At 45.3% G+C, this 11,621-nt stretch overlaps 1 protein-coding gene across 5 annotated transcripts in view; it reads left to right on the forward strand.

Moving 5' to 3' along the window:
* The window catches only part of MTR (5-methyltetrahydrofolate-homocysteine methyltransferase), a 104,927-nt gene extending 94,379 nt beyond the window's left edge, over positions 1-10,548 (forward strand). For all 5 annotated transcript variants that reach the window (XM_012459904.3, XM_012459908.3, XM_012459905.3 and 2 more), the window contains 5 exons: positions 1,495-1,691; positions 4,609-4,809; positions 5,628-5,820; positions 7,265-7,377; positions 7,842-10,548. In XM_012459904.3, coding sequence (XP_012315327.2) covers positions 1,495-1,691; positions 4,609-4,809; positions 5,628-5,820; positions 7,265-7,377; positions 7,842-7,928 — 791 coding nt within the window. In that variant the 3' untranslated portion in view covers positions 7,929-10,548. The remainder of the gene's footprint in view (positions 1-1,494; positions 1,692-4,608; positions 4,810-5,627; positions 5,821-7,264; positions 7,378-7,841) is intronic.
* The last annotated feature ends 1,073 nt before the right edge of the window (positions 10,549-11,621 follow it).

The following is an 11,621-nucleotide window of genomic DNA, read 5'->3' on the forward strand; positions in this document are numbered from 1 at the left end:
ACCAATAGTAATGGGCCCTGCCTGGCCTCCTGTGGGCACAAGAAGAGAAGATAGAGCTCAGACTGAGAGGTCAGGGCAGGCTTCCTGGAAGAGGTGGTGTTTGAACTATTTTTGAGGATTCAGTGGGAGTTGCTATGGTGGGACTATAGATATGATATGGTGTTGAAGAAAAGGACATTGCAGGTAGAGGAGACAGTATGAGAAGGCACAGGCACATGTGCCTAATTAGGGAACTGCAGGGAGTCCATTTTGCTTGGAGCTTTGGGGAGGGAATGGGGATTTGGGGTGATAAACCAGAGAAGTAGGTAAGGTGATAAATTATTGCCCCCCACTTCTCACTTCAAGCCTCACCCCAAAACCCAACCACAGAGACCAGAATCCAAATCCAGAGCCATTCATAGGATCAGGTAGTAGCCAGATCAGAGCAACAGGGAGGGGTGGACCCACAGAAGCATGGGATTAGGCTGAGAGGAGCCTGAGAAACCAGCCTCTTGCCAAGTTTCCCAGAAGCGGAGTCTGGGTGTGCGTGTCAGGATGCTGAGACTTGGGAGCTCTCAGGTAGCCAGGAACATGGTGGTGGGCAAGGGGCTTCTCATTGCGCTGCCTCTCAGTCATCACAGGTGAGCTGTCCAGGGGCCATAGGACAGGCTGCTTACCGTGGGCAGGGTGGCCCAGTCTCACAGACCCAGAAACCAAGAGGGTGTCCTGGGAGCCTGGCTCCCACTGCAGGTCCCAGAGCAGGCCAGCCAGGTGCAGCACTGAAGCCAGTATGAGGATTTGGGCCACACTTCATTCCTTACCACTGACGTTCCTTGTGCACGTACAATTCCACTGACTTCCCAGTGACTCTGGGGGACCTGACTGTGCCTTGTGTTCACCGTGCCTTGTATTCTGTGGTGTCCGAGCCTGGGTGCATATAGTAAGGATGTACTGAGCCTGAGGGCATCTGGTAAGGCTGTAGCTGTCCTTGGTTAACTCTTCACGGTAATGTTTAAGGCCCCAAATTTAAGAATCCCCTCACATGTTGTTATGGTCAAAATATCAGTCGTTATGAATTGTATTGTGGTTGGGATTTAAAGCACCACAGAACACAAGGCACAGGTCATGTCTCCCAGAGTCACTGTGAAGTCAGTGGAGTTGTACGTGCACGAGGAACGTCAGCGAGTGAGGAATCTGGCCTGCTTTTTCTCGTCTTCTCTGACAGAATGCTTTGGGGAGCTACAGCTTTGGCTCTCTGCCTTTTGTCCAGTGGAAAATTGAAGTGGCTTGAACTGGGAGAAGCAGACTGTGGGAGCTGCACTTAGCAGGAACCGCAAAACCCTGGCTGTTTACTTTAAGCTAGGTCAGTGGCAAACAACAGAAAGCATTTGAGGAAAATAGAGAAGGGTGAGGAGGGAAGGTGACTGAGCAGGGGTTAATGGTTTTTAAAAGAAGCGTTGTTTGATGGGTATTTTCGGCATCTTTAAGTGAATTCTTACTATGTTTTTCTAATAGGTGATGAGGCCAAAAAGGTCTACAATGATGCCCAAAATATGCTGAACACACTGATTAGTCAAAAGAAACTCCAAGCCAGAGGAGTGGTTGGGTTCTGGCCAGCACAGAGTGTCCAAGACGACATTCACCTGTACGCAGAGGGTGCCGTGCCCCAGGCTGCAGAGCCCATAGCCACTTTCTATGGGTTAAGGCAACAGGTATGGAAGGGCTTGACAGCCAGCACACTGCTCTCACTTGTGAGTTTAAGCGCTAAGTCGAAGAGCTTTGCATAAATGAGAGTCTGCTCCACCTCCTCCCAAGTGACCAATCACTCACCCAAGCCCAGGGCATCTGTGAGGATGGTGGAGAGAAGGCACCCACGTGGGTGTCAGTGGCAGGGCCACTCCGCGGGAGTGATGCATGTCATGTCTTGTGCCACGGACGGACGAGAACCACTGCTACTGTCTCAGGTGGTCACATGTCCATCTTCGCAGCTTCTGAAGGAAGAGAACACTCACTTGTGCAAAAACACTGGTTAACCTCTATGCACATTATTAAAATAGACTGTGGCTCCCCATGAAAGGGGAAGACAGGTGGAAACCAACATTTGTAGAATGTATTCCAGGTGTCAGGTGTGTAGTGAGATGCTGGATGGGTCATCCTTTTAATTTCCACACAGCCGTGTCAGGCAGTTGAAGTTTCTGATTTACAGAGAAGATGAAGGCTGGTGGAGATTGTGCTGGGCTCCCCACTGTAGAGGGGAGAGCCAGCCTGTGCACACCCCCAATGGCTGTTTCACTGTGCTGGCTGCTTTTCTTTGGAGTGGTGAGAACAGACTCTTCTCAGCAACTTCTTTTTCATTGCCCCACCTTTGAAAAGGCAGATATCCTATACATGTCCCTTTAGGTGCTGTAAAAAAGGGTGTTTTAATCGAGAATTGGAACCAGAATTATTCTTTCTGTATTACTGCCATTTTCAGTCATTCAAAAATGGTAGTGTTGGCTAGGTACAGTGGCTGACACCTGTAATCCCAGCACTTTGAGAAGCCGAGGTGGGAGGATTGCTTGAGCCCAGGAGTTTGAGACCAGCCTGGGCAAGATGGCAAGACCCTGCCTCTACAAAAAAAAAAAATTAAAAATTAGCAGTACATTGGGGAGTGCATACCTGTATGGCTGTATTCCCAACTACTTGGGAAGATGAGGTGGGAGGATCACTTGAGCCCAGGAGTTCAAGGCTGCAGTAAGCCCTGATCATGCTACTATAGTCCAACCTGGGCAACAGAGCCAGACCCTGTCTCTGAAAAAAAAGCAAACAAAAAAGACAGTGGTGCTTTTTAATCCCAACCACAATATAATTCATAATGATCGATATTTTGACCATAACAACATCTGAAGGGATTCTTAAATTTGGGGCCTTAACCAGTACCATGAAGAGTTAAAGCTACATCCTTACCATGTGCACTCAGGCTCAGTAAATCCCTACTGCGTGCACCCAGGCTCAGTCACCACAGAATACAAGGCACTGGGGTTCTAATGTTAATTTCCAGCCCCTCTTCATTAGGGAATTTGTGGCTTTTCTTTTACAAACATAACTATTCAAAAACCTCTGCTGTGCTCTAGCCCAGTCTTTCATCTTTCAAGTCCTGTGTCCTCTGCGATCTCTTTTTGCTTCCAGTACTATTCATGTCCAGGCAGTCTGTGACATATTAGGGCATTTAATCGAATGAATTCTCAGAGTTCACCTTTTTAATAGCCTCTGGAGAGGGGAACTGGGCCAGGCACATACATTACCTACCCAGGTGGCAATTTCTCAGGAGGGGCTTTCCTCTAGTGCACTCTGGAACATTCTACAGCAGTGCCTTATTACTCTGGGAGTCTGCTCTTCTGAGTAGGCTCTGATTGCTGTCTCTTCTAAGGTACCGTGGGGCTCTGTGATCTGTCTCTCCTGTGGTGCAGGGAAGCTTTGAGTCCCCCTCTGGCTTTTGTTAGCAAAGAATAATTGATGGGCTGAGTATACCTGGAAAACGACTTCCCCACGCACAGCTGTCCCTGAGCTCTGTGACATTCCTGTGGGCCATTACCAAACACCTCCTCGCCTGCACTTAACGATTTCCTGCCCTGTGTCAGTGAGGCTGCGCTTGCTTCCACGGTTGGCCACTCATTGATTAATTGATTGGTCCCAAGCAGTACTACATATGTAGGAGCATGGGTTGTGGTGTCAGCCCCCTGGCCCTCCCACTGTCTGACATCAAGCTTCTTATGCCCCTGATTTCTTTGTCTGTAAAATGGAACTGGTGATATCACTTATGTCACAAGGTGGTTGAGAGGGTTAAATTAGTAATTCATATAAAGCACCAAGAACAGGCACAGAGTAACTACTGAATAAGTATTAGTTATAAGCTATTTACCTTCTCAGCAAATATTTATTGATTTTTAAAATATGTATAAGACCTTATTTATTAACTTAGTTGCAGGGAAGAGTTGCTCATCAGCTGAGGGTGAAAAATTGGGGAGGATAGGCTCCGGGGCTGTGGAGAGAATCCAGAAGCAAATCCTGCTGAATTCTTGGTTTGGTTCCCAGCCATCCCTGGGTGTCCTCAGCCGGGCTCCTGTTTGACCCTCCCATCCCCTCCACCACCACCCCACATGGCAGGCAGCACGTGCCCTGGGCATTGCTGTTCCCAACAGTTTGTTGTTTGAGCTGCTTCTATTGATGCTGCGGAGGCTTTTCCATTTATTGGATCTCTTTCAAACATGGTGCTGGACTTAATTGAAAACACTTGAGGACAAACCTTTTTTTTTTTTAAAGCCTGTGATTTCAGCACAGTGCCCGAAGGCATTCATTAAATGTTTGGTCAGTGTGTGAATGAGTGAGTGAACTGGTGTCTTGACTATTTATGTTATATAATGTCATATGTTTTTTAAAAATCTCATTTGTTTATCTAACAAATATTTATTGAATACTCACTATGTGTCAGACACAATTCCAAGTGCTGGGGATGTAACAGTGGACAGTACAGGCTGCCATCTGGGTGTTGTAAAGCTTCTTTTCATTTGAAGATGCCTGATCGCTCTCCACAGTGTGCTGGTGCCATGTTCTTGCTAACGGTGCCTCCGTGTACTGCTTGGTTTTAAGGCCGAGAAGGACTCTGCCAGCACGGAGCCGTACTACTGCCTCTCGGACTTCATTGCTCCTCTGCATTCTGGCATCCGTGACTACCTGGGCCTGTTTGCTGTTGCCTGCTTTGGGGTGGAAGAGCTGAGCAAGGCCTATGAGGATGACAGTGACGACTACAGCAGCATCATGGTCAAGGCGCTGGGGGACCGGCTGGCAGAGGTAAGGCAGAGGCATCTCGCCAAGGGGCTGAGGACAGAGGCCGGGCAGTAGGGAACCTGGGCGGGCGCCTGAACACTGATCAGCCCGTAGAACCAGGTGCCTGAACACTGATCAGCCCTCAGAACCAGCGTCTTTTTTTTCCCTTGAGTTGGATGCTGCTGGCTTTAACATTACACATATTTTAATATTATATATCCCCAGATTGCCTGTGTACGTTATCTTTAGGGCAGAGAGAAACCTTCAGTGGTGCCATAGTTGGCTGTTGCTCTTAGAGCCTTTACCTCTGCCTTATCTCTGTTGTCTCTCTTTGGTTATTATGATATGACACTTTCCTCAGGACCCTAAAAAATTAAAAACCAATTTTTATTTCAGAGCCCCTCATTGTAATTCTGGTGTCATCTATAGATTGTTCATCTTCCTATGCATGGAATGGGGTGGCCTTGGCCCTGGGAGAGCCTCCCCCTTTTCCTGCAGTGAGCAGTGGAGGGGCTCGCAGCTAGATGGTCCCAGCTGCTCTTTCTGGCCAGTGTAGCTTTGGATTAACCTTTAGGGAAATTGTTAAGTTTTAAGGTCTAAAATCCTCAGGTCATTAAGCATGATGCTTCAGAACTGAGGTTGAGGCCACAATGAGCTGCAGAGCAGCTAATGAAAATACAAACCAATTGAGAATCCAGCCTGTTCCCTCTTGCCAAATCTTTCCTGGCTGTGGTCCAGATGAGGGAGGCTATCCTCATGGCTGTGATTCAGGGGGTGGAGGCTGCACTGATGCCATGAGCCCCCACTTCTGCCTAAGCACACCTGGTGCTCTGGGTCCGAAGGCCTTTGCAGAAGAGCTGCATGAAAGGGTGCGCCGAGAACTGTGGGCCTACTGTGGCAGCGAGCAGCTGGACGTCGCAGATCTGCGCAGGCTGCGGTATGAGGGCATCCGCCCAGCTCCTGGCTACCCCAGCCAGCCTGACCACACCGAGAAGCTCACCATGTGGAGACTCGCGGACATCGAGCAGTCTACGGGTATGAGCCAGGAAGCCGCGGGTTCCTATCTTCCTTCTTCAGTGCATAGACTCTTATCAACATAATGGCACATGTGGTTAAACGTGTTTTTAAAGTGGAAGCGCTTCTAATCACATTGTCCCTTATCCTGTCCTTTTTCACTTGTACCTATTCTGGCATTTTACTTCAGCGTTAGTATTCTTACATCATCTTTTTTGATTTATCCATTTAAATGACTTCCTCTTGGCCTACACTAGATGGGAGTTTAGCTTGCTTATACCATCCTGTGCCTCTCGTGCCCCAGTTTCCTGTCACTGGCATGCTAATGTCTTTAATCCCTCCCTTAGTGACCAACCTTTGTCACTTAGTAACGTCATGTGCCTCACCCTCTTGTCCCCTTGCTTGTGGATGGTGTCCCTGGGTGCTGGTCTTGCAGGGCGCCCAGCCTTCCCTTTAGCCCTCTTTTCTCTTTTACACTGTTATTAACATTTGTGCTCTTCTGTAATCCTAATTCTCTATTATGTTTTCCTGTGGATTCTATTCTAATAGCTGAACATGAGAAGCTGCCATGTGCCCTTCTGAGACAAAGGCCCAGACACCCGGCCTCAGAGTCCTGTGCCCAGAGCTGAATTGCTCATGGTTCTGTGGCTGCACATTGTAACATCAATATGCTGGTTCTAGTCATTACTTCAGAGTTCATGTAGTTGAGATGGCCCAGTCTAAGCTTACAGTTTTCAGTGGAATTAATAAAAAGCATGCCATCAAAGCTGATAAAGTTAAAGACATCTAGATTTAAGTGAGAAACCATGAGCTGTGTTGAATCTGCTTCAGCAGGAACAACACTAACTCTAGAAGTCATGAGATCTGGGTCCGGGTCCTGTTTCTGCCATAAGCTGGCTGAGCGACCTCTGGCAGAGCACTCACCCTTCATGCTGCTCTGTTTCCTTGTCTATAAAACAAGTAGCTTCGAATAGATATCCTTGAGGGTCCCTTTGAATTTTCAGATCCCAAGGAAAACTGTGCCTTCTTTTTCACAATGTTGTGGGCTCATTCTTCACCGGAGCTCTCAGTCATCCCTAGTATTAGTGGCCCCACAGAGCCTATGGAGAGCTGTTCGATTGGTGTTCTCATCTCCAGGGTTAGAGCTCCTGTCTGGCAAGGTCTAGGCTTAGGAGCAAATCAGGGCGCCTGCAACTAATCTCAGATGGCTAGAGGTAGGAGTGTGGAGTCTTTTCCAGGCCTGTCCACCCTGGGTTACTGTGCCCAGCCTTAGAGGAGATCTGCATGTCCTGAATTTGTTTATTCACCTGGCAGGAATTTGTGAGACTTACCTGATCGCAGCTTTCATGCTGTGTCATGTGTCTACCTAGAAGGCATGAGTTCACTTTGGTTCACTTATTCAACAAGAGTTCATTGTTTGCTAGGCACTGAGTGAGTAAGCATTTTCCCATGTTGCTCTCTCCAGGCATTAGGTTAACAGAATCATTAGCAATGGCACCTGCTTCGGCAGTCTCAGGCCTCTACTTCTCCAATTTGAAGTCCAAATATTTTGCTGTGGGGAAGATATCCAAGGATCAGGTAAGCTAGCTGTTTCATTTTATGTGGCTTCCCTAGATACCTGCCTTATTTGAAATGAAATTCTAGAACCTCTTTCATTTTAAATATGAATGAGAATAAAGTAAGGGGAAAGCATGAAGAAATTTTCTCCAGTTAATGTCTTAATTTGATTTCAACAGAATACCCCTATTCTCGCCCTCACTTCTACATGCAGACAACAGACACACACACAGACACACACACACACACACACACACACAGACACACACAGCTTCTAAGCATCAGATGTTTATTACATGTTGTTTTTCTGCCTAGTGAATAAGGCAACTTGGTAGACAGATAAATATCTATCTCCATTTAACTCAGTAGATCGCTATTAAGACAAGAAATGGAAGGTACTTAATGTTTCTTGGCAAATGTTGCAGAAACTTCTATTCCAAAGTCTTATCACATCGGTTTAATAAAATGCTTCTCATCTTTTGCAGGTTGAGGATTATGCTTTGAGGAAGAACATGTCTGTGGCTGAGATTGAGAAATGGCTTGGACCCATTTTGGGATATGATACAGACTAATTTTTTTCTTTTTCTTTCTTTTTTTTTTTTTTTTTTTTTTTTTTTTGCCTTTTTTATTCTTGATGATCCTCAAGGAAATACAACCTAAAGTGCCTTAAAAATAACAACAGAAAGCCTGTGTGCATCTGGCTGACACTGCCTCTTAGAAGAAAAGCCTGAAACTCAGTTGAATAGGGAAGTGTGATCCTGTGGCAAGATGATAGTGTGAGAAATGGGGCATTTTAATCTAAGCAGTGACAACACTGGATTCTGACGGGGAAGGAAGCATAGCTCTGCTCTCTCTTCGGAAGACCTCATTTTCTAAAGGCTGGATTAAATGGCTGCAGAACTCCCTTTGGCAAAAGCCATGCTCTCACCGCTTGCTTGTCAGAAACACTCAAGCTGTTTGCCCCAGTGTGGTCAAGCAGTCATGCTCTCTGGGCATTTTTGTCCTCCCATAATTTCACATTTCAGTGCCCCTGAGGAAACAAAAAGGAAATGGGGAGAGAAAGTTACTGTTAAGGGTGGTTAACATCTTTTAATTGTTTTCAGGATTAAGCAGGTTCTCAGCTGGGCTCTGATATCCTGTACAGAGTTGGCAGGTGGGCAGCATAATGTCACTCATTTCTTACCATCTTATTCCCCTCTAATTCTCAATATATTCAATAATGAAGAATGCTGCTGCCACTCAAGCAACAAGCCTTAAACTCACCCATGTCATCTTTTTCTTGGATGATTACAGTTATCTCAAAAATGTGCATGCAATTATACACTCGTCCTACTTTAGTTAAGATGGTGGTGGAAATACTCAGGAGAAGGTCGCGTTGAGTCCTGATTTGAGATTTGAAGGATGAAGACCAAGAAGCAAGGGAGGAACAAATGAAGAACTGTCTTTGCTTATGAATAGGAATAGTAAAGATTATAAAGGTATCAGATCTCCCCAAGTGGATCTATGGATTTAATACCATTTTCATTGGAAATTTCAACCAAGATTTTATTGAATGAAACAAGCAGGTGTTTAAATTTATATGGAATAGCAAAGGACTTAAAATTACCAAATGCTTCTAAATATAAAGGAGGGGTTGAGGAGACACACCCTATATGATACAATCGTTTTTGGTTTTTTTGAGATGGAGCTTCACTCTTGTCACCCAGGCTGGAGTGCAATGGTGCAGTCTCAGCTCACTGCAGCCTCTGCCTCCTGGGTTCAGGCAGTCTCCTGCCTCAACCTCCCGAGTAGCTGGGATTACAGGTGCACACCACCACGCCTGGTTAATGTGGTACAGAGGTAGGCATTATGAGCAGGGAAACAAAATAAGGGCCTAGAAACTCACCCATGCGTATGTTGACCTTTGTGAAATGACCTGGTGGCAGGGAGGTCAGTGGGGACAGGAAGGACCACTCGCTAAGTAGTCCCAGAACAGTGGCTATTCATGTGGGAAAAAAAAAATTTGAATTCCTCACATCCTACCCAATGATAAGTTCCAAATATGTTAAGGGCTTCAGTACAGAAAGCAAAAATTGTCACTGTTTGGATGAAAAAGGCTTAGCGCAGGAAATAATCTCTTGAGACATAAAGTAGTTATCATAAATGATAAGATGGTTAAGTCAACTCTGTTAAAACTAAAGGCTTATATTAAGAAAACACTTTAAGTGAGAAGATGAGCCACAACTTGAGAAGACATTTATAATACGAATAACTGACAAAGGATTCATAATCACAAATACAGAGAATTCCTGTTTAAAAAAAACCCAATAGAAAAATAGAGAAGACTTGAAAAGGCATTTCACACAAGAGGAAATATATAGGGCTTTTAAATAAATACAAAGATGTTCTGTAGCATTGCTGACCAGAGAAGTATGAACTCGGACCACAGCGAGATTCCATTTTATATCCATAGATTTGCAGAAGTTGGGTCTCAGTACCAGGTGTTAGATCTATAGGGACTTGTGGATGTGTGAACAGGCACCACTGCTTTAAAAAAATGGTTATACCTCACAGACTTGAACATTTGCAGACCTTATGATCTTGCTTCTAACTCTCACCTGTATGTCCAACAAACTCTTGCATGTGGCCACTAGGAGGAATGTGTAAGAATGTTCATAGTAACGTATTTATAATAATAACTGGAAAAGGTGAAATGTATGTCTGTCTACAGGAGAATAGGTGAATAATTGGATATGTGTATTCACCCTACTGGATATTATTCAGTAGTGAAAATGAGTGAACTACAGCTATACCTCATAATAAGAATGAATCTCAGAAAATATTAAGGAAAAGAAGCTCAAAACCAAGCAAAACTGAGCTCAAAACCAAGCAAAACCAAAGAATATGTAGTCGGAGCATGCATATATCATAAAACTGTATCATAATAACAAAAGAAGGTAACAATGATAAACCAATACTTAGCATGGTAATTACCACGGAAGGAGGAAACGGAAGGGACAAGAACACATAGGTAGATGCCAAGTTATGCGGCGGTTCTGGTTCCTGGCTGGTAGGCTTACGAGTGTTTACTATATGCTATTAATATATTATGCTTTATAGCTAATATATAACAGAGTTTTATACATATTAAATATGTTCTACTTAATATTGTATTAAATATATTACTAAAAAATAAAGGCAGAGTGGAATGATCGTCTGAAATCTGGTACGGTGATTTTGTCAGTAGTGTTTGTATATGTCAGATACAGTTTTTAAGGAAAGGAAGAACATCTTAGAGTAAACAGCAGCTAGAAAGGACGGGCGGGAGGGTGGTGCCTCTGTGCCACTGCCAACAGTTGCCCAGATACCAGTCTTTGAGGAATGAGTGGGTGACTAAGACAGAGGCCAGGGGATGGGAGAAAGGATGAGTTTTGGAAAGATTCGATGTGACCAGACTGAATATGGGCAGTTGGATGCTAGACTTTGGAATGTGAAAAGAATGTCGAGTTAGAATCGAGAGACTTCAGTGTGGAGATGGAGGTCAGCCTACAGTGCAGTGCGATCACCTATGGAGCATATGAAGAGAAGAGAATCTGGAGGAGGAGAAGGAGGCGGGGAGCCAGCAGAGGAGCAGCTGTGCGTTGGAGGAAGCCAGGAGGGAGAGTGAAGTGCCAGGGAAAGCAAGGAAGAGAGTTTGAAGGCATGTCAGCAGAATCCAATGCTGCAAAGAGGTCTGGGAATGGGATTGCTGAGGGCCCTATCCACAGCGAACCCCTCAAGAGCAGCTTCAGGGGATCATGGGGCCTGTTGGCAGACTCAGCCGACTGCCAGGTTGAAGATTGAATGGGAGGTGTGGAAGATTTGTTGGCTCATTTAAAGAAGATTGGAGGGAACGGTAGGATTGAGAGTGTTTCAGACAGAAAAAGGATTATATACTGAGGATAAAGCACAGGTACAGAGGGTTGCAGATAGTGCAGAGATCTTTTAAAAAATCATTTTAACCCACCCCCAGGGAGATGGCATTTCTTCTGCCAGTCAATAATACCATCAACCTGGGAGTTGGCCCTGACCCCTCCAGTCTTAGCTCCTGCTGCTGTAACAAAATACCACAAACCAGGTGGCTTATAAAGAACAGACATTTCTTCCTCACAGTTTAGGAGGCTGGAAGTCCAAGATCAGGGTGCCATCATGGCTGGGTTCTGGGGAGGGTCCTCTTCTGGGATGCAGTGGCCAACTTCTCATGTTCTCATGGTGAAGGGTAAGCTTACTTTCTGGCCTCTTATAAG

This window comes from Aotus nancymaae, unplaced genomic scaffold (assembly GCF_030222135.1).
Source record: "Aotus nancymaae isolate 86718 unplaced genomic scaffold, 86718_ANA_hifiasm-v0.15.2.pri h1tg000032l_0, whole genome shotgun sequence".
Lineage (NCBI taxonomy): Eukaryota > Metazoa > Chordata > Mammalia > Primates > Aotidae > Aotus > Aotus nancymaae.